This window comes from Pempheris klunzingeri, chromosome 1 (assembly GCF_042242105.1).
Source record: "Pempheris klunzingeri isolate RE-2024b chromosome 1, fPemKlu1.hap1, whole genome shotgun sequence".
NCBI lineage: Eukaryota > Metazoa > Chordata > Actinopteri > Acropomatiformes > Pempheridae > Pempheris > Pempheris klunzingeri.
The window spans coordinates 31,558,693-31,583,060 of NC_092012.1; the positions used below are offsets into that span (position 1 = coordinate 31,558,693).

The 24,368-nt window shown below is 39.8% G+C and overlaps 1 protein-coding gene across 1 annotated transcript in view; it reads right to left on the minus strand.

Annotated features, from left to right (window-relative positions):
* The window catches only part of LOC139216193 (neural-cadherin), a 241,800-nt gene that overhangs the window by 52,133 nt on the left and 165,299 nt on the right, over window positions 1-24,368 (minus strand). The window contains exon 27 of the mRNA XM_070847299.1: window positions 10,133-10,347. Coding sequence (XP_070703400.1) covers window positions 10,133-10,347 — 215 coding nt within the window. The remainder of the gene's footprint in view (window positions 1-10,132; window positions 10,348-24,368) is intronic.

Sequence of the window (24,368 nt, forward strand, 5' to 3'; positions counted from 1 at the left end):
ATAATAATAGGCTGTCACAGTTCATGTCCAATAGCTCATTGTTCCTAATTTTCCTTGCTGTCACCCTGAAGGTACTCTCCCACACACCCACTGCCTGAATTAGGGATTCAGTTTCCACTAAAGCATTTGCTCTTATGTTTCATTTTGAGGGCTCCCATTTGGCACTTGGCTGGTTAACTCCCAGCCTTGCAAACTGAAGTGGTTACAGGATATTCAAGAGTTATAATTAACACAGAGACAAAACTCCTCCTCCTGTGAATTCCTCTAACTTCTGCAGTATGTCATTTGTCTTCATGCTTGAGTCAGTAGAAGTTGGAAGTCAGAAGGAGCTGACAAGAATCAGATTCCCTTCTCACTGCTTTTCAATCCGCTGTGTGTCTGACTTCAGCTGAGCTTTCGTCATCCCTCTTGCAATGTCAATCTGTCTATCATTGCCCTTTTATCTCCCGTTTCTCTCTTTTACCTCGTGCCTCCCCTCAGTCTTTCATTAACTTTTTCACCCTAACTGACATTTTTACATTGTGCTGCTTTCAAATAATTCAACGCTCTCTACTGACATTTTGCTTTTTACTGTGCCTTTGTGAAACCGTTTTTTTTTTTTCAATCGGGCTATGATATGTATGTAAGAGATGGGTTGATTCTCAATGTTTATCAAAACCTTCGCAAATGATTTCACGTCATGAGTCTTACTGCATCTTCACCTTGAGCTACATGAAATTCGGTGTTTTTGGGCACATGAGATGTTGCTCTTCTCTAATTGCCTTGTCAAGTCTGAGACGTGCCTCTGTGATGAGTGCCCCATACTTCATTATTCTGCCTCTCATATCAGTACGAAAAAATTCAAAGCTCTGACAATGTCATTTTCCAAGCCACAGCCAGAGCAAGTTTGTTGTTATCCTCTCCTATCTTCTCAACTTTCCTTCAATTACCTGCAAGTTGATTTAGCCCACTCCAAGCGCAAGATGAGTTGCTGCTGCACTTCAAGAATGATCCAATTAATTTTAATATATTGGCCAGACAACTGACCAAAAAGAACAGAGTAAATTCAATATATCAATTCAATCTAAAGCCTCCCTCCTTTGTACATACTTGTACATTGTCATCTTTAGGCTCTACCTCGCTACCCCACATCTCAGTAATTTAATTCATTCCCATCTCTCATTTACTACCCCACCTGGGATCCTCCAGCTTTGTTTTCTTCTTCATCTCACACATTTCAGTCTTTCAACTTCTATTCTTCAGCCTACCCCCTGCCCACCCTCAGGGGAATTCCCATCCTTCTTGAACCCCGATGTATGCTAACACAATCACCCCCAACCCTCCCTTTACCGCTGCACTGAGGCAGCCAGATATGTCAGAGCTGGCAGTTCATTTAAAGCTACAAAGGATACCTGCATAAGCCTAACAAAAAATCCCCGTTCATAGATGTGTACACACAAATACACATACGTGCACATGAATGTGTGGAAATGCATACAGACGTGTGCGTGCTTGACGTAGGTGATGTGCAGAAAAGTTTCCAATGCACTCTCATACACGAGCAGACAGCCAAAACCAGTCAAAAGGTAGATTGACCAACTGATCACCTGGCATGGCAGAGGAACACACTTGTCAAGATTGACGTGACATTTTCCCAAGAGATGAAGATAGACTTCAGAGGTCTCAAAGACGCAACGCAGTGGAGAAGTGAAGCAGCAAGACGACAGAGAGAGAGAGAGAGAGAGAGAGAGAAGGAAGCAGGAGGAAGCGACAAGGAGCTCTTAGAAACAAGCGTAAGGCAGGAAGAAAGAAAGAGGAGGATATGGAGGAGAGAAGGAAATCGGAAAAAAAAAATGAGGGTAAAGAAGGAGAAACAAGAGCAGTGATTTACAGAGGAAAGATCAGGAGCAAGTGTGATGGCTGGGAAGAAGGCCAAGTTGCAGGATGGCAGATGACGAGTGGGATGATGGACAGTGAGGGAAATAAATGAGAAATAAACAATGCAGACAAGACAAAGGGGAGAAAACAGAAGGTGATGAGTAGAGAAGAACATGATGATGGATCAAAGTGAGGACAAATAGAAAGCAGATGGAGGAAGCAAAGAGAAATGATCTGTGTTGAGGATATACAGCCGTCAAAAGGAATAAGAATCAAGTTTTTGCTTTGTTGATTGATTGATTACATTTTATATTATAAGCCAAAACAGGTTTGCAGCAATTTAGATGCCTTTTGTCTCCAACAAAGAATGTTATGAACCTGAATTATTCATCAATGATGCCCCCAAAAAACTGCACTGAAACTGGCACAGAGTTTTACCAAGTGTTGTCTTTGTATTATACCAGAAACTATGAAAAGTGGGACTGGGAGCCGGACAGATCATGTCTGTCAGTTATAATCAAATGTGAGAAAGACTGAAGAGACTAAAAAACAATGAATTTATCTTGCCAAGTAGCCAAAGTTTGGTTCAGCTTACAAGTCTCTGAGCCATAGAACTAGGTTTTCTGAACAGCTTGACAGAGAGATTAAGAAATGGAAAATCTGATGATCAAACATTTGTTTCAGGTTTGAGTTCTGGGAGAAAGTTTCTATTTACTTTCACTGCTGCCATCACTTGGGATGTACTAGTAGGATCTGCTGGACTGGGACTGGGTCTGATGCTGATCGTATTAAGCGGACCGACCGCCATCCAGACACGAAACACTTTTGTATTTTTCATTCTGCTCCATTCATTTGCAGCTGTGAGATGATTCTGATGTGTTAAACCACAGCTGTTAACCCTCAATTGCTGCATGTCCTTTGCAATAAAGGCAAATTAATGTGTTGGCAGTACCATTCATGGTTATCTAGCATTACCAAAGGCATTTTCATCAGTTTTGCTTGAGTTTTTAAATATTGCATGAACAAAGTTATGTTTGATCTAAATACAGAAAATAATTATACACCCAGTATGAGAACACTTAAGAGGATATCAGCGTTACATCTTATCAACAACAAACATTTGGTGTCTAGAGTAAGAAAAAGGAAGAGAAAAGATCATTAACAATAGTTCAACACTTTTGGTTATTTTAGCTTAGTTTACAAAACTGTATTGGGAGAGGAAAAAAAATGGATTAGTCCATACCTAGTCATCACAACACATTATTTATTTCATTTCAACCATTCCCACATATGCATATAAATAATTAACAGAACTTTGCTGTTTACTCGATATATTTGGAAATAAATGCACATCGCTTGGGCATGAGCAAATACTCTAGTATCAAAAACTGTATGGCCTTATACTGTAGCCACGTAAAAACATGCAGAATACTGTCCGAATGGTGAGCATAATAACTGTTTAACTTCCCCATTAGCGCTTTGGTGAAGTTATATGGAGTTGAACTGAGTGATATAGCTAGACAGAGACATACAAACAGAAAGAGATAAAAAAAGGAATGTGAAGGCTGAGTAGAAAGATGGGAGAGCAGCAAGCTTGCAGGCCAAATGAGAGCATCTTCATAGGGGTATGCCTTTTAAATGCTCTGGGTGTACCAGGGTTAGGACAAGACTTTGCTCTTAAAGGGCTCATCCACACAACCAGGCTTCATCTCTGCTACTCATACGAAATACATTACCTCCTACTCTGAAACAGACAAGAGGGAGACACACAGAGAGAGAGAGAGAGAGAGAGAGAGAGAGAGAAAGAGAAAGAGAGACGGAGAGAGACTAAAAGTATGTGCTTTGTGTGCAATGAGAGCTTGAACTCCCACAGAGTTGGGAGCTCTTAAATATGAAAAATGTCCTCCTATTCTGACGGCCTGAGGATACACAGGAGTCAAACCGAGAGCATATGGACTGCATAAACAGCATTACAAATGTGCTACACACATACTCCCACCCATAAACCCCTCCTCCCTCCACAAAAGCACACGCAGTCACATATACACTAATGCCAAGTCAGCCTGTGTACGAATCAGCAGGCGATGCAGCAAGTGCAGAGAAGACAGCTTCTTGTATAAACGATCTGTCAGCTAGCTAGCCAGCCCCGCAGCTGATGCATATTGGATCTCCGCATCCAGCAGCAGTTCCTATTTGAAAGCCATCGCGGTGCTAAGCTGGGGGGTACTGCTACAAAGCAGCTCTGTGGAAAGTGAATGTAATGCCAAAGTGAATTTGTGTGTTTGAGTGTGCTGTTGCTTGCTAGATCCCCTTTCTATCGTCTTTATTCATCACTCAATCATGAACAAATATCCAGCTATATAAGTGTTGAAAGTATGCTCCTTTTAGTTCAAGGGAAGAGATACAAAGCAATCACACATTCCCACCAGTCCTTATCTAACCCACTGCTGGCAAACTTTTTCCATTGTGCAAGGGTGTTGTAATCGCACAAATTTAATTTGTCTTGTTAATTTGTGTATTGATTGGACAAGCTCTGGCCTCTGGCTTGTGGTCTTTACATGCATGTGTGTTTCTGTGTGTGTGTGTGTGTGTGTGTGTGTGAGAGAGACTGTATTCCCGAGTGTGAGTTTAAGCACCTCAGAGCAGGTCTAATGCTTCCAGCTATGTTTGTCATTTCAAGATGTGGCAATGTTGATCAGGCCAGATCGTCATGATGCTCAGTGAGCCATTTATATCATATGTGGTGCCAGGAGTATTGGTAAAACTGTCTGACAACCTGATTAATATGTAATTCTTTGATTCTTCATTGTCTTCGATTCGATTCGATTCACTATCGATTCTCAGTTCAAATCAAATTCTTGATTGAATGAATGAAGGGAGCACTATTTTCAGTCTCTTGCTCCAGTATACTGTGTGCCAAACCATTCACCTGTGTCCATAGTCCACTGAAATACGCAATTAGCATAAATGATCCACGGCCTTCTCATTTCAAAATGTTAACAGCATTAATTCATTCATTCATTTGCAAGCATCTTACAGTCAGAGTGCTGAGCTACATACTTAACATTATTTGTCCAGCAGTGGAGAGAGCAGCCTCTCTGCGGTGCCATGATTGCGCCTCCATTGTACAAGATGCCGACCAGGCACAGGACTTCTGAGGTAAAACAGACTGAGCACCGAGTTCTTTTCTTCACCACAGATTTGCTCTGCTAATATCTGCTCTGCTAACGTTAGTCTCATTGACAGTATCGTTTGCAACATGCTTCCCATGCATTGCAATGGTAATTATTCGTTATTAAATTAAAAAATGCTGCAACCGCTGCTGTTTTTGAATAATTTACAAGATAGCGTGTGCATGCTGTTGGTTTTCTGGGTGCTGCACTGCCCTCGCAATTGAGTTGTGCCTGTTTTGTTTTGTCAACATCATGTTTTTAACTAACATGTCAATTTTTGATCTTTGTGAATTTACTCAGAATCATAGGGGAAAGAATCAAGATTCTTATGTAAATATTTTTTTTTATCACAACCTCTCGTATATATGAACCTACCACAAGCAGCCAATTAGCTTAGCTTTGCATAAAGACTGGAAATAGGGCAAAACAGTTAGCATGACTCTGCCTAGAGGTAAGGTAGTCCACTCTAATTAACATGTTATATCTTAACACAGGTCATGCCTAAACCTGACCAATCAGAGAAAAAAGTTCTGCTTTATTTCTGGCTCCCCTACTTGTATTTACCTCTAGAACATTCTAATTTAAATGCAGTCAACAAATTATATAATAAATCAGATGTGATGGAAGGGTCTTATAATCTTCCTCCCACAGAAGAATTCTGACTGTAACAGAACTATAAATACCAACTGTAAGTATATTACAGATCAGTTCATAACTGGGAAACACCCCCAGATATGGCGACAGGTGGTTATGACAATGTCAAAAGTACATGCCAGTCACACAGGTGATGGGGCACCTGGGACGGTGCAGTAATGCAAACATGTAATGTCAAAACAAAAGGAAGAGGATGTGCTCACTGGGAACTTTTGGGCCATAAATATTCCCAGAGAAAGTGACGCATATGAAATTTCCCTCAACTGCAGCCCATCTTAACACAAGGCTGGACACAAGCCACATTTCAATGGTAGGGTATGGTATGGTTCTGTTCCGTCCTTCCAGAGACACCTCTTCTGGTTACAGAGTGACATCTATCCATGTGTTTGATATCACTTGTGTAGGCCTCATGGTGGGAAAGCAGCTTCATACAAACAATTGAATATTCATTTGAAATGTGAAGTGCGTGTCAGCATTGTTATTAGTTGTAAATGTCTATTACTTATTCTAAAGTGCTGTTAGTTGATAATGGTTTCCAGCCAAACTAATGATAACACTCAGGAAAAATTAGAATGCAAATACAGGATGGTGTAAAGGTTGGCTGCAAATTAGCATTCTGTTCATGTTGTTTTTACAGTCGACACCATACACAGAAATCAAAATAACTGATTTACCAAATGCCGACACAGTACCTGAAAAAAAGCCCTGATAATTATCAGCAGTGTTTGCGCACAGAAGCAGCACAGTTAGGATGTTACGTCTTATGTTATGTCTTTGTTTGTGTCACAGGCTGCACTCCATGATCCCTTATTTTAAAAGGTTACTCTATAGTCATGAATAAAAATATCTGTACAGAACCGTTCAATGAAACTAAATATTGTGCTTAGAACTGCTATTCTTTTGTGCTGGGAATTTGGATGAGCTCCATGCATGAAAATGTGTAACAAGAGCTTATCTTGGAACAAACTGACCCTGAACTGTAAACCAAGATGGCTGTTCTAAGCTCAAAATGCCTTTATGGAAATTTAAGGCTTCACAAATTATTGAGCAACATTAACATGGTGAAATTAAAGGGAACATCCAATTTTCTGATCTTACCAAAAACACAAGAGGTCAGCTTAGGGATGGGTATTATTATGCCCTATACAAATACACACACACACACACACACACACACACACTACACCTGGTGTGTGTTATAACCATGTAATCTCTTCTCCACTAGTGGCCAAAGATTGGGTGTAGTACACAGCTTTGTTCCCAATTTGTGTTTGCATGTGTGTGCCTTCTCTAGCCTACACGGCAGGGCTGGCCTGTACAGTTGTCCTGCGGCAGGATAAAGGGTGGATGAGTGGGCGGCTTTGGAAAAGCAAACCTGCATCTCAATAAGAAGCTGCAGGTTTGTGTGTGGAAGTGTGTGGGTGAAGCAGTGGGGAATATGATTAGGTTCAATGGGCAGCATCACTTAACAAGGCTTAATAACAAGGTGAGCAATGTCTCGCACTCACACACAAGCTCACACACACGATGGTGGTATGGTCAAAAGGAAAATGCTGGTGGTATGTTAGTTGCTTTGCATGTGTCACTTGACATTTATAAATGAAAAAGCATGTCAGGTAGTAAAATATTCTCCATTGCAGCCACCTGATTTTTTTTTCATCCTCTGGCCTCTGTTTTTTAAAACATGTATTTCAACCCCCTTCCTCTCCAGTTCCCTCTGAATTCAGAAAATATTATTGTAAAACCCTTTTCAAACTAAATTTCAAACCTGAAGTCATGCCATGGGAGCAATGCATTCCTCCGCACATTATCATTTCCAGCACAGCTCTTAAACTTATAAGACATTCATGTCGGGCTGAGACCTTCAGCGTTCAGTTCACAGTTTGTTTAGAGTTTGGAGTGAATCCCCGCATTTTGTCTGATTCCTCTAGTAATTATGCACCAATCCAATATGGCTCTTCGAACATCAATGTGAGCATTGGATGCTTGAAGCTGCGTTCTTAGGTTGAGGTTGAAAAGCATTTCCTGTTCCCTTGTGCCCCGCTAATCCATCTTAATAAAAAAGTTGGTATTTTTGTTGACAAGTTCAGATTCTGGTCAGGGAAAGCAACTCTAAATCACCTTATTGTACTGACAATAAACAATGGTACCCCATCGATGTGCTTTTTCTCTCCTGCTCTTCATCTTTGTTCTTTACCTTGTTTATTCACTGTTATACTAGTGATTGCTGCACGCTGTTTTGTCTGAAAATAAAATGCAGGCATGCAAGCTTTATTAGTTATTTTTAGTGAATCAGTTTTGTTAACTTTTGGCCTGTATTTTATCTGTTCTTGGGTCTGTGGCTCACATGGATAGTGAGAGTGACTGAAAGAATCATATAACATTTTTATAGCATTTTCTTTTCTTTTTATGTGTCTCAGTTGAACTTACAGTGTACAGTATAGTCAATACTCTCTCTCATATCTAATATGCTTTAAAAATTATATCTGCGCTTTGTACGATTAGTGAGGTATATGGTTTGTAGTATAGGGGGGCAATCGCAATATACTGAATGTGCCAATATTATCCTTTTATATTAAAAATTCGATGTTGGCAATTCAGTGTTGTTCATATCAGATATGATGGAGGTTCATCCCGGACTGCATCTGGTGAATGTGTTTTTTAATAATATTTGTATATCAGATGGCTTTGTGCATTGGGTGTCCAAGCAAAGAAATCCTGTGCTGTGTTGTGTGGATGGATTACAATAATCAGTCTAGAAAACAAAAAACACTGTGAAATCGGATTTACCTTTCCGTAAAGGAACCGTTAACCTTCAAAGAATCATCCTTAGTTGTTCATGTCTGTGATGGTCCTGGAGGATAATTCTTATTAGCTAAACCTGGATATCCAACAGGATATTCCACTTGATCAGGAAATGGCTGTAAACATTACTGAATTTGTCTAAATGTTTCGCCTTTTTTACAAACTATCTGATCACTTGCTTTTGGCCAAGCAGCAATCTGCCCCGGAATTCAGGACCCTCAGCGGCTCCTAAAGCCTCAGCCGGAATAGTTTTAAGAGTTCTAGTTCTAAGCAATTACTTTGTTAATATAACCAAAACTCTGAAAGGTTTGATAAAATCCCAAGTTGTAATAAAACAGAAAGATCATTTAATGCTGTTGCCATTGCTGGTAAAACTAGCACAAATGATCACTCACAGTATTAGAAAGCTTCCATCCGCAAATATTGGAAAAAAGCCCTCAACAAATCATTTTATCGTTACACTATTTGCTTCAGTGATAGACTTACATATACACACTTTAATGCAGTTATATTAAGCTCCGGCACAGTCTAGGCTTGCTGGTGGATTTGTTGTATGCAGTAGGTGAACCTTGAAACAAGTTAATTAGAGCTCTAAATATGTACAGCCTGACTCTAATTACACTCTGTGCAGTGACAAATCAGCCTTAACTCCACAAATGCATTAACTCTTTAGGATCCAATAACGCAGGCTGACTCGTTCTCAGATGCACATAGAACCTCTGATAACAACCAAAGCTAAATAAATAATTCAGCATTTACACGGCAAACCTGCTTATAACACACACACACACACACACACACACACAGCACATCCCGCTCTCATGGCAGACCTCACCTCCCACACATATTACTTTGGCAGTGATGGAACAACAGCATCTTTCCCAAGAGAGAAGGACCAATGCTAGGGATGAAGTAACGAGAGAGACAAGGAGGCGTTAGTCTCTCAGATTAAAACACAAAATACACTGAAATGTCAGAGACATTTTGTTCTCTGTTTCCGTCTGTCTATAATTCCTGCATGCTGCCCTCAGTTCAACAAGCTTTATTGTCTTTAAACTTTCACAAGAATGCCACGGCAACAAAAGAGAAGACGTAGAGATGTAAAGCTGTCAAACCCCAGATAACAAATAATTTCACGTAGGGAGTAGCAGGTGTGTGTGTGTGTGTGTGTCTTCTTTCCCAAATAGCTTAAACAATTACGTTTAAATGAGAATCAAAGTAGTCCACATCAAAATGCATGGCTTGTCAGCTTTAATAAGATCAAAATCACGGAGTGTGTGCATGAATTGTGTAAAAGTGACTGTCACTGCCTAATCCTCAGGCCGTGGCAAGTTAATACACAGAGGGAATTAAACCTGAAATGGATTTCCGTTTTTGTCTGCCAACAATCCTTAGTCTTCAGGCTAAGTGAAAAAGGGGAATGTGAGACGTGAAGTACGTTGTATTTCTTCAGTTTGTGACCATGCCTTGACACTGTAGTCCAGTGGTGCCTGGCCTTCCTTTCGCTGGCCCAGGAAGGTTAGATCAATGAAATACAAAAGTAACTTCCTCCATCTCACCTCAGTTACAGTTGTCCTCAAACAGGGAAGAATTTTGAATCACAGCCAGATGGGACACGTTATTAAGCTTGAGATGTCTCCTACCTATGGCCATGAAGTCCTCGTGGTCCCAGGCCTGCAGCTGGGCCAAGGGGCCGCTGTACAGCAGCAGTCCATCAGCCACATCCGTGATGAACTCCATCGACACGTGGCTCTCGAAACATGGTATCATGGGAGGAAACCAGGCATAGCCGTTGCCATGGAAACTGTGCTTGTTCTGCTGGCACTCGGGCCCCTCGAACTGAGCTGGGCATTGGCACCTTTTGGGAAAAGAGGAAATCAAGAGCCAAAGTCACATTATTTATTGAATGCAATGATGATTCCTTTCCCAGAAAATTTGGTTTTCTTAATACTTTGATTCATTTTTTTTTCAAAAATGTAACAGCCTTCGGTAAATTGGAAGAACACTATGCTGATTCTAAGCCACCCTTGCCCCTTTTTTGAACTACTCACCGTATTTTGGTCTTTCAACTATTTTTTCTGCACTCTCTCCAAGTCTAGTTATTTTGTCCTGTCAGACAGCCTTCCTCTTCGGCTAACTCTTTAACAAAGTCTGTTTCACTGATGCAGATGTTGTGATTAGTGGCAAAACCATAAAGACAATCACAGGGAGAATCATTACAACACTAGGAAACTCCTCTCTCTGCATTTCCACACATCCAAGTACTCATTAGTCCTATTGCTTCCTCTCATAACTTAACCTCTAACCTTCTCTCCTCAACAGTTTCATTTTTTTCTTTTTTGTCCGTTATGCTGCTCTATTTCACTCCTCACTCGCTTGTTCTGGCAACTTTCCTATATTGCAAACATGCAAAGCGAGCTTTTCTTCCTTATGTGACCTATTCATTTACTCGTTTATCTCCTAATTTCAATCTATGTCCAAGATCCTTCATACTACATATTTGATCTAATACCGACTTTAGACAAAGAAGAAAATAAAAACACAAGCGGGATTTTTCCATTCTCTGTCATCTTCTGAAATTTTTTATGTACACTTGTTGCATCCACTTTTATGTATAAGCATAGAAAGCAACAACAACAGTAAAGTGAGAGTGCAGTTGATTGTACTGCCATTAGAAACATTAATATTGGTGTTACTAACAAAACATCAAGAAGTCCTTAAGAAGTTTGTTTTTATCTACAATTTAAAAATGTTACGTTATAAGTATATAACTCTCTCAGGGGCTCTATTATAAGTACACTCAGTTTCCAGCAATAAGATTTTATAAAAATAGTTTGTCTCAAAATGCGTTAACCGCACTGCACAGGATGAGCACTGAGCTCTGTTTTCATTCTATCCAGCAGCTATATTTTGGTATTTCCTTTAATGAATAAAGAGTTTGTGTCCAGTACACAGCTTCACATCTGTTCAAACAATAATGCCACTATTGAAAATACTATGAGACACTCAATTTAAGCAGCAAAATGAAAACTATTTGTAACGGTACATTTCACAAGAAAGCACAAACATTTATAAGAGACAGAGTTTGGACTTTTGTTTACAGTAAAATAAAAATGCCCCCAGCAGGTCTGATGGAGCTCAGGGCTCATCCTGAGGACAGCCACTTCATTCCAAACAATCTGAATGGATAAACATTCAATCTCTGTGATGAATGAGTTTACAGCCCAATCCCAGTTGCCCTCCTTTGGTGGACGGAGCTACAAACGGAGCTACAAGGGGCAAGGGTTGAAGGCTTTACCTATGAAATGGGACACCATGCAAAACCAGATCCAGATCCTACATACTTCAGTGAGGCAGGTAGAGGCATGCACATAAAAGCTGGAATTGGAATCTGCCAAAAAACTCACAGAAGATTCCCATCACTGGTAACATCATCAGTGAGAGACTTGCTACCATGCTCTCCGGTGTATGCATATGTATGTGTATATAAATATAAATATCTGTGTTACAGCTTATCTGTGTGATGTGTGGAAACGGACAGAATGTTATTTCCCATTAGATCCTGACTGATGCTGTTGCTCTAACAGCATAATTAACAAACAGTAATAATTAATGGGGTTACCGCTGCTGTGTCACCATGCGTAAAAGTGTCCATTCTGAATTCTGAGATGCACATTATTGTTTCTGCTGCTGTGTGATGACCACGGGTATTTAATAATTAATATAAATAAAGGGATTATTCCATTCCACCACCTTAATGTTAAATCATTCTGGGGCTTAGCTTGGCTGTGCGCTCCCGTGGCTGGTTGTTCATCCAACTTCCCTCTTTTAATCCCTGGATAATACAAATATATTGCTTCTTGGCCTGCCTGGGTAACACAAATAAAATTAAAAAAACGCAGTATGAACTGAACAAATATTGCATATTAAACTGCAATTTTACAGATGGCCAGAATAAATATATTACACTCTCTCAGTTCTCAATGCATTCTGGGAATTTTCTTGTAAAAATTGTTTGCATCTGAAAATGTTTAGAGGGTGGTTTGATCTCCAAAAAGGGATACCCTACCCCACGTGGGAGCATGCAAAACAGAGGGGCAGAGCCGAGTGGGGGAAATTCGTCCTGTGTGAAGGAACAGTCCTTCAAAAGCTTTTCACTTTATCTGTTCACTAATTATTTGTTTTTAATTTCTGTTAAGTTGTTACTTTTTGTCTGTTTGTAGTTAGGAGCTTAGACATTTTTTCATTTTATAAAGAACTTGATTATGGGATTTGTGTGAATTAAGTACGGTCACTGTCAAGAACTGTCGGTGTCAAGGACTCTGTAGCAACCCTTAGATCTACATTGACTTCAAGGTGAACCTCTTGGAGTGCCACAGGGGCCACTTCAGCATGGATATAACATGTCCGTCCACACAAACATCCTGATCAACACAGCATACCACAGCAAAATTTTTTTTTTAACTCAGATGGCTGCGCAATTTTGGGATGTCCTTGGCCTGGTATGGTATACCAGCAAGGCTCTCTGTGTGTGCAACTCTGTCAAGTAAAACCACGCAAACAGTGGCGTTCATGCTCTCTCTGTGCATAGGAAGCCTAGATAACCCATACAACTATTGTATATTTTTGTGGCTTTGTGGCTTCCTCTTTGATATGAGATTCGCGAGGGTGGTCTCACCCAAACCCAGAGCCTGAAAGCAGGTTTTGCAGGTTGTCAAAAAACAAATAAATAAATAGAGCAGGAATTAGTTATATGTGTCCACAAATTATTGAATCAAGAGCACAAATTATTAAGTTGTGTGCAATATTATTATTTTATCTACTCTGTAACAGCTCCAAGGAATTCAGCACATACAGTACACATTTAAAATGGAGCACAAACCACTACAGATCTATGCGCTAAGTTCGCTAGGTTCTTGATTATTTGTATACATGCCCAAGAATTGGATATTTTAAGAGGGAGAGGCAGTCCGGTGTGATTCTATATAGAAAAAAACTTTAAAAAAAAACTTCACTGCCATTCCCCCGTCTCTATAGAAAGTCAAATGCCTCTGAAAAGTGTCCAGAAGTAAAATGAAGCAGCCTTAACAGACAGAACCCTAAAATCCGGTGTATTTTCATAATATACTAATTCATTAAATTACTATAATTGAAAAACTGGAAGAAGAAAAGAAGTGGCAGATCATTAACTACATCCTTTATGATGCCCAGAAGAAGCATTGATAAATCTTGTCACTTGAGACCAAATATCCTAATGGTTTATCCCTGGTGTTTTACAGTAGATCCATGCTAACCATGCTGTCTGCAATCACCCGTTATCCATGTGGATAAGCAAAACACACCTACAATATGCAAAATGACTCCAGAAAAAGTAAAATACAGTTTAGTAGCAACAGCCATTTTTTAACCTTTTGAACCTGTGTTGAGGTGGATTTTATCTTCAAGGCCCCACACATAAATAATTTATAATTTATTTATCTGATTCTCAATATCCTTCCTTCCATCCTTCATTGTTTAGTAGCTATTAATGAATCAAATGAGAAAGCGTTCTTTCAGAAACATAAAAATTCCCCTCACTCAATCCACCTGTTCTTAGCAATTATGAATATATACAAATTGCACGCACAGCCTCCCTCACGACTATAAGCACAAACACACAGCTCAGAGAAACAACATATTTCTCCAGGGCAATTCCTCTACTCCTCGCACTTGAGTTTTTCATTGCTTTATGTTATTCACACTTCAACTGCTTCTCAAGATATTCTGAGTTTTTGCCCTGTGGATCCTGCAAAACCACACAAAGATCAGTTTGCAAATCAGTTTGCAAAACCATGTGCGTGCATGGAGACACACACGGACACACACACACACACACACACACACACACACCTCTCATCAGGTTTTATATGTACCTTCCTTGTCTTGCTAATTTTCTTGCCTCTTCTTCTTTAATCCAGAATTGAAACAGGACAGACAAATGCACACAAACAGATACATTTCACATGGAATCCATGATGCTTGTGCAAATAAAAAGGGACATGTCACTTCACTGCCCTGAGCCACAGGAATACATAAGCAGACATATTAGGAGAATGCTAATGCAACATACAAACAAAGGAAAAGAGACATGAATGTGCTTGTGTGTCTTTATGCTTACGCTGTGCTGACGTATGTGCGCATGTGTATCTGTGCTGTAAAGTGCAGTAGTCAGTTATGTCAGTTAAGTGTAATATAATATTATTATATAATAAATATAATAATCATGCTGCCATTAATACATAATGAGAAGATGGCACTAGAGTTGGGGTGGAGCATAAATACTGAAGATGTGACTTGGAACTGCTAAAAGCTACTTTTGCTGAGTAATGACTAACTTTATAAGTAATGTAACCAAGTACTTTAGTTGCTGAGTGATTAGTAAAGTTATGAATTTGTTTTTAGGTGTTGTGGAATACGGTGACGTGCCCATCACTGTCCGTACAGTGGTGTGAGATTTAAACCCCAGGTGACAATCTGAGTCAAGCAAATGAAGTAGAAGTATTTAAATAACAGAGTGAGACTGAGTGATGACCAAGTCAGACTCTGATCAACTTCCAGTGTATCCAACCACACAGATATTGTACCAATCAGAATACAGTGGTACCAAAGTTTCCTTCTGCTCCTTCTGGTGAGAACACAGTACAAAAAAAACCCCTTTTTTGGTTAATACAACTGACAAAATATGTACACAAATCTGAACAAGCGAAAAGGGTATGTACATGGACATTACTGTGCAAAGGTTTAGGCAGGTGCGAAGAAATGCTATAAAGTAAGAATGCTTTCAAAAATATAAAATGTAATAGTTTATGTCTATCTTTACAGAAATGCAAAGTGAGCGAACAGAAGAAAAATCTAAATCAAATCAATATTTAGTGTGACCACCCTTTGCCTTCAAAATAGCATAAATTCTTCTGGGTACACTTGCACATCGTTTTTGCAGGAACTTGGCAGGTGGGTTGTTCTAAACACCTTGGAGAACCATGACCACAGATCCTCTGTGGATGTAAGCTGCCTCAAATCCTTCTGTCTCTTCACGTAATCCCAGACACACTCGATGATGTTGAGATCAGGGCTCTGTGGGGGCCACACCATCACTTCCACTGCTTGTTCTCCTTTACGCTGAAGATAGATGGGGTCGTTGTGCAGAATAAATTTCGGGCCAATCAGACGCCTCCCTGATGGTATTGCATGATGGATAAGTGTCTGCCTGTATTTCTCAGCATTGAGGACACCATTAACTCTGACCAAATCTCCAACTCCATTTACAGAAATGCAGCCCCAAACTTGCAGGGAGCCTCCACCGTGCTTCACTGTTGCCTGCAGACACTCATTATTGTTCCACTCTCCTGCCCTTAAGCAAACAAACTGTTACAGCCAAATATTTCAAATTTTGACTCATCAGTCCAGAGCACCTGTTCCTCCCAGTTTCTATGTTTTCATGCATAGTTGAGTCCCTTGGACATGTTTCCATCTCAGATTTTTGGCTTTTTGGCTGCAATTCTTTCATGAAGACCACTTCTGCCCAGACTTCTCTGGACAGTAGATGGGTGTACCTGGTCCAACTAGTTTCTGCTGGTTCTGAGCTGATGGCTGCTGGACATCTTCCAAAGGGAAGTAAGCATAATGCGTCTTTCATCTGCTGCACTAAGTTTCCTTGGCTGACCACTGTGTCTACAGTCCTCAACGTTCACATTTCTTGAATTTTCCAAAAGAGCTTGAACAGCACATCGTGAAACCCCAATCTGCTTTGAAATCTTTGCCTGGGAGTTGGTGGTGCATCATGGTGCATGTCCTGTGACATGAAACTCAGCCTCAGACTTCCACAGCCTCACCTTGGTAGCAGAGTTTGGCTGTTTTTCACCCAGTTTTAATAAACAGTTAAATTTTATATCTTTGAAAGTGTTCTTACTTTACAGCATTTCTTCACACCTGCCTAAGACTCTTGCGCAGTAGTGTATTTCTCAGCAGAGAATAATTTAAATTCATTTCAACCTAAAAGGTGGAAACCTATTTTGTCAATCAGCTTTTTAGTATTAATGATTAGGTCCTCCATAAACTTGTAATTTTCTGCCAAGGCTGCAACAGTTCTGGTTATTTCACTGGAGAGATTTTTGTACGTGTTTTATGTCTGTGCTTCTCTTGCTGGTTGGAGGTGGCTTTAAACCTTTACTGTGTTCAAATAAACCCATAATTCATGTTAGCATTAGTGTGAGCGTGTATGATTAGAGGCACAACATCCATGAGGCAAAACATCCATAAGTCTCCGAGCGTGAGACAATCTGAGACATAGTTTTACTCACAATGGCCAAGCCCTCCAATCCTCTTAAGGCAGCTTTGTTTTGCTCATTTGCTGTCTGTCGGGAAGTGTGTTTGTTAACGACAGACTGAAGCTGTAATCCCACCCCCAACCCACAACCCCTTCACTCCTCTAATCTCATTATTAATCCCAGCGCCTCAGTTATCTGCGTTCTTCCTTCAATCTTAGGCAATAATCTATTTGTATGTGTTGGAGTGGGGTCATATCTGAAGCCTCTGGAACAGAAAACTATCCCACAGCTATTCTATCTTAAATTATCGCTTATCTTATCTGCATGCATTGTTTCTTCTCTTGTGCTCTCTCTTCTTGTCTACTCTTCTCTCCTTCAATGCCCTTTTCTCTCTTTTCTCTCTTCCCTATTCTGTGCTTCCTTTCCCACCTCTCCATTTTCCTCTTTTACCCCCTGTTTTCTACTGTCTTTGCTCTTATCTTTTCCTAATTTCCTCTTCCCCTTCTATTCTTGTTTTCTCTTTGACATCCCACATCTCACCTCCTCTCCTCCTCTGAACCTGGAGAATCACACAACAGATGTTACCGAGCTCAGGTACTGAAGTGTGACTGAAAATGTGACAATCATATAGCATCTGTGTCTTAGGGTTGACCACTTTGCCTGTGTTGCCTTGTTCTCTTCAAGGCATCATTCTTCATGAGCTGAAAAGTCAAAGTCAAAGTCAAAATAGACAGGCGCATCATCCACACTCGATCACAGTACTCTCAATCTTGAAATATGAAATCTGCACTCAGGTGAGGACCATAGGTGTGGACGTGTTTCCACAACAGTGGTTTACACTTTAGTCCAGTACAACATATCCAGTCTGTAGGGAAGTGTACATATGTACAAACGGGGGACAAACTAATCAGTAACTCATTCCCCTGTGTGGTTTCAACAGTCTCTGGAAATCTACTGGATAAATGAATAAATCCTCCCTCATTAGATGATGATGATGATGACGATGATGATGATGGAGGCATAAATGTCTGTATTTCCCACTCTCAGTCTGTCTGTCATGGTATATGATTGCCAACGATACCACATTGATAGGACATCTTAGAGAAACAAGGTTTCATCACTAGTGGACTGATGTGCTGCCAAAGACATGAACATTTCCAACAAAAGAAGTTGTGGTGGAGAAAGAGGTCCAGAAGTGGCCCAGAGTGGTCCAGAAAGAGGCATAGAAGCCATCTGCCTTTAGTCCAACATGGTCAGATAGACCACTACAAGTTATTGGGTATAGCAATCTCCTTTTCTTTAAAGTGTGAAATCAACACTAAGGGGGAGTTTTAATGGGGTCGGATGGAGAGCATCCTCACCTTTGGAACAGCTGTTTGGTATGGAAGACAGGAAGCATCTTGATAAAACGATATGCACTGCATCAAAAATCATTGGCCAGGAGCCACCGTCCCATACAGGAAATGGGACATTATTCTTCATGACTCGCCTACGCCACTAACCATCTTCTTAACTTCTTTTAAAAGATTGAAAAGCATTAGAAGTAGGACTGCCAGGATCTGCAGTAGCACTCGCCCAAAGGGTGCCAATACCCTTATCTCCTAAATCACTAATGTGCTGTTAATATTCTATAAGACAGTGTAAGGCCATGTACATACCATGGCTGGTTTTGAAGCACCCCCATTGATTATTTAATATAACTATATTACGATACTTATTACTTACTTCACTTGTATGTCCTAAGGTGTTATATCATAATCATTTAATTATGAAAAAAGATATTGTAGTACGATTAGACAGAGCTTTGTGAAATTACTTAAATACCCTATTATGTTGTGATTACTTCTCTCATCTTTGAAATTACCCATTGTTTTTGAGGGATGTGTATCGCTATCAAGTTTTATGCTTCATGGGGGGACAAAAATGTCTACATTTCTAATAATTGTGTATTTGTGTGTGCATGTGTGTTTGCGTGCATGTGTGTAATCCAGGGATTATGTCTAACATGGACCCAGTCAGCCGTTCTGCTCTGGTCCAGTGGTGAGCTACACTACACGCTTCCTCCAGCCAGCCAGACTGAAATCCTGTCCTTTTCACTTCCTGCTTCTAATTAAATGAAGCTGAAGGGTAAAATTAACTTCAGGACACTGCAAGAAAGCTTAGTATACATGTGTGCGATGACACTTAATGTTCATCAGCACTCACATATGCCAAGGTCTGATGTATGCTTCATTGGTCCCATGCCTGTGTCTTGCAAATTTACACATTTCCCTTAAAATTGCCATTTACAAGTTGAAATCTGTAATTCATTTCAGTAGTAATCATATTTTTATTGCAGCTGCATGGTCGAGTTGTCACAGTCAGACTCTATGTCCTTTCCTCCAGCTGCATTCCCACTTCACCAGGTCCTTTAGTTGCCAATCTCCACCAGTCCATCAGATGCCCTCAGACTTTTCTCCCTGTTTGTCAGATCCTGTCACTCCAATCTGTCCTGTAATCACTGCTATTTCCTATTTGCTCTCACCTAACCATTCCCACCCATCTCCCCACTTGCACCTCATCCCCTTGTCCACTACTTAGATTTATAACTACTGTTCATAACTGTTGCGTACACATTAAAGGGTGCCTATGCCCTCTCGTATAAAAGTAGGGATCTAAAAAACAAACTTTATGGAAGAATGTACACACCTGCACGAAAACTCTGAGCAATGCAAACAAACATTTTGGAGATAAGGAAAACCTGGGAAGCAGATGGTGAAGTGGCGAATTAAAGCCAAACTGTTGAAAATAAATGTGGCATCAGCTTGCATATAATGATGCCACTCACACATTTAATTTCAATTCATATTACACAGTACTTATAGAACCACTTTCATAAACATTCAAACTAACTACCAACATTATTTGTGCTTGTGCTAGTGACCCATAGCTATTCCAGAATTCAGCTGTAAAATATATAACCAGCTCAAATTAGGTTTAGGGTTAGGGTTAGTGCAGAAGAGACGGCTGAACTGTACCCTACTGACACTGGTGGTCAGTTGTGTAGTACACTGCAGCTATTGAAATGCTTCTGATTTGTCTTTCCCCAATATTAAAAGTTGAATACTGAGTCCTTTTCACCACAACAAGGCTGCGTGATGAAATTACCATCATTAGTTGTAGAAATCAAAGACAACATCAAATAGCATTAAATAATTGCAAAACAGAATGTCAGTAGTTTTTAAGATTCTCTAACACTGAGTGTATATGTCACCAGGTGAGACTTTAGTTTCATATAGTTTTTGTGTGAAATCGCACTGCGCTGTATGTGAAGACATCACAGCCACATTTTGCCTTCTCTAGTCACCTCACCCAGCACTTCTTCATCTTCACACCCACCAAACAATATGTGCTGTCTAACCTCCACCTCACCCACAAGGAACTTGATTTCTACTATTCTATACTATACTATTCTAAAATTTTCTTTGCCTTCCTCTCGATGTCTGCCATCATTTACCGTGAAAAACCAGCAAAAGCAGCAAGGTAATTTCTGGTGTTTACCTCTATACCAGGGATGCCCACACTTTTTCGGCTTGCGAGCTACTTTTAAAATGACCAGGTCAAAATGATCTACCTACATTAAAAATGCTAAACATGTATTTATTTATATATATATACTGAGTATAATGTATACATACAATATATGTTGGCGTACCCTGCATAACTGCAACTAATGTAACCCTTAGTATTACACGTAAAAATTGACAGCAGTAATGCACAAAGGTGGCAAACAGTGATGTAACCATCAATATTGCCTATCACTACCTTACTCTGATGACTTGCACTGAATGGAGTCGAATATCCCTTCCTATCCCATTCCCTATCCCAGAGCATCCCTTCCTGAGTAGATATAAATTAGAAGGCTAACTATGTCACTTCGCTCGCTGGAGTTTTGCAGTAGCTAGCGCGTTTGAACCGCACATGTACCTGATCGTGACCCGCAGCAGAGAAAAGATCTCAGACTGGCCTCCTTGTACGTCAATCAAGTCGTAAACACCATATGGATGATACATACAATTCATTCATTTTTTAAACCGCTTAGTCCTAATTAGGGATGATAGATAATAGAGTAAAATCTTTATTTTATTTTTTTTTATGTCACGCCATCACCCGTACTACCATCGCGATCGACCGGTAGATCGCGATCGACGTATTGGGCACCCCTGCTCTATACACTATAAAGTGCAATAATGTACAAAAGAAGATTTCAGCTTTATTCTTGAATGAAGTGCAAGTGTGAGAATTGACTCTTAATTTCATCATAACGCTCAAATTCTGCATGGAGTTACAGTTAAGACAGTGATAAAAGCTCAGGTCCACACATTGGTGTTTCATTTAATTAGTTGCAAAGAGCCCTTCACGTCCACCATTAAAGATCTGAGCCTGAGGATACACAGAGTATTAGACTGAATTACACAAAGTTAAAAGGGTCATCATGTCTCCTCTACCACTAGCACCAAAGAGCCTATTTCATCATCATATTTGTAGTTAAAAGGATTTGTTCAAACACTCTCACCCCACTTTTGGCCTTGTTTACAGAGTGATTTATGTTAATGAAGACACTCGTTGGTTTAGTTTTTTGCCAGAAACAAGAACGGGCAGTATGTGACAGCTAACACTAGATTTTTCATCTAGTGGGAGGTTGTGAAAGATTCTTTTCTATATATAACTCCAGGAAACACAGAGGCAAAAAAAAAGGTTTCATTTTGAGTTAGACTCCACCAAGAATGCTCCAAAAATCTTGTTTTTTATCTGCAAGTCAGACTCCATAACAGTCGAAAGGCCAGGCAGTTAAACCCTGCCAGGAACTGCAGCACTGATGTCTGCATCCACAGAGGGCCTGTAAACTCCAGAGCTGGAAAATCTGAGCATGGTCCCCTGGCACTTTATGTTAAATTGAAACATGTGCTTTTATATAGGAAAAGGAGGGGAAATATACTGAAGTTTTAAAATGAACAGATGGATGATGGACACATGGCTACAAATAAAATCTCTGATCTGAAGCAGTACAGTTACAATTAAGAGATGCCAAGTGGAGTAAATTGTTGAATATTCCTTCAACAAATAGGCTTTATTTGTTTAGCTAACCTTTGCCATACTGTCCAGTTTCTGTTATTGCCACACTTGCAGTTGAGAAACATAATTATAGAGAGAGAGAGAGAGAGAGAGAGAGAGAGAGAGACATCACGACTGAGTTTAACCAATTCAAAATCCATCCTCCAATTAAAAGGTCTATATACAGTATCAATTTCAGATTTATCAACCATTTAATTTATGTGTTTTATAAACCTTGTGGAGAAATCTGTCCTCCTTATTATTGCGTAACTATACAAATAGCTTTGTAAGACTTGTCTCACCCACACAAATGGAATTTCAAGCAATCTGTGTATATATGTTTTTCCCATGTATATATGTTTATCATCACTATATCAATGACAGTTCTTCTCTGTCAACAAGTCAAGGTCACAAAGAAAACTATATGCAAGATTTGATACTGTAGAGTTGAGCTTTGGTATTAGAGGATGAAAGCACCTGCCATTCAAGTGCTTAATGGTTGCTGGAACACAAGAGAGACCCAGTCAGCCTACAGCATCAGGACATTAGAGCCAATAATGAAATCTTGTACAAAGGAAATTGTCAGACTGTCTCCAGCTGTCCCAAAGTCATTTCCCCCCTAAATGTATAAATTAAAGACTGTAAAGTCAGGATATTTAGGAAGCTTGTGTGAAGAGTTTGAAAATGTTAGTAGTAAATTTGAACAATTCTGTATTCCTTACTGTATTAAACCATCCTTGGTTAATACATTTTTTTAGACATTAGGAAAGTACAGTGCTAACCTTACATGGAGTAGCTAAAGTAGAAATAGCTGAATATGAGCCTGTAAAAGAAAAGCTGAAATGTTTTCAGCCTCCATCTCCAATAAGTGATGGACCTTGTGTTTTGGGATTTCATCCCAAATGGTTCCCAAACGGTTTTTCACTTTCACTCCACTTTCACCATTTTATTCTCTTAGAAAAGCACGGAGAATTCTCAGCACATGATGGTGATGATGATGAAGTGCAACTTTGTCTCCAAGTAACATCCATATTAGAGAGGTCTTCGGTCAGATATAAACCCATGGAAAATGTACACAAACTTGACATGCATAAATTTAAAGAAAACAACCTGTTCAAAATGAAACCCCGACCAAATTGAAACAAAACCTATATGAAAAATTAAGGGATCACCAAAGTTATTGTAATTCTTAGTGAGGGGAACAAAATTGTCATGGCAATCCATCCAATAGTTGTTGAGAAATTTCCATCCGGACCAAATTGGGGGACTGACAAACCACACTGCCATCGTTCGAGCCATGGCAATGCTACCGTGGTGAAGGAATCTGTGAATCATCTCCAAGTCAAAATTCCTCCATTAGATAAAGATGTTTGTTCAGCTGTAACTCTTAACAGCTTTAACAACATTGAAGAATTGCCTTTATCCTGAAAAAATAACTGCATCGCAACTTCATTGTAATTTATTCATCTACAGTTGCAACACACCAATGAGAAACAATGCACTCTGCTGCTAATGAGCAAAATAAGTGAGAAAAGACCTGGGAGCTCAAATTAAGAGCTCAGTGGTTATGGGATTATTAGAGCACTTGCTGCTATAGTATTAAATAAAAGTTTCCTTTAGTGGCACTGTTGTTTGTTTTGATGTGTTAATTTCCCTCACAATTTTTAATCACTGACATCATTTGAGAGAGAGTTTGCATCTAAACTAAACAAAGGATAAACACACCCGCACACAATTACACACAAGCACCACAGGCATTTTGCCTTCATCTCTCCAGCGCAGTCTCAAAAGCATATGCTTTGAGGTTATGTTCACTCATTTAATTTCCTTTTAATTTCTCCCTTCACATCCATCTTCTCTCTTGCTTCCCTTCTCATCTAATATCATAGCAGTGTTCATTCACAATGGCTAGACAACACTGAAAGCTGGAATTTAATGAATTCTTGAGTTTCGGGACACTGAATGTGATAAGTGCTCATTGCTTTTGTCTTGATATTTCTCTGATACATACCTTATACCTTATTTGTATTTGGGACATTAACAGCAACAGCCAAACTGGGATCTGATTTACTGTGCCAAACATCTTTCCTTTGTAACCAAACAGGACATGCTACATTGCACAATAGGAGGACAGGTAGTAGACCAGCTAAGCTGCAGAACTGGGAATTCCTCATGTCTGGCAAAGAAAGAGGGAAGATGATCAGAACTGAGGGAACTGAACAACCAGAAGGCAGAAATGCTACAAATACTTTGGGATCCAAAAGGCAAATGGGAACCATTAGGAGGCTGCAAGGAAGTCAGCCACAGTCAAATACCTACACAGAGTAAGGCTGGTCCTAAAAAGTCAGCTAATTGGGAGGAACCATCAATACGTACGCCCTGCCAGTCATCAGAAACCCTGTTGGTATAATAAGCTGACCAAAGGAGGAGCAAGAGGCCACACATATCAAGACAAGGAAGTCCCAAGTCCATCACCCTG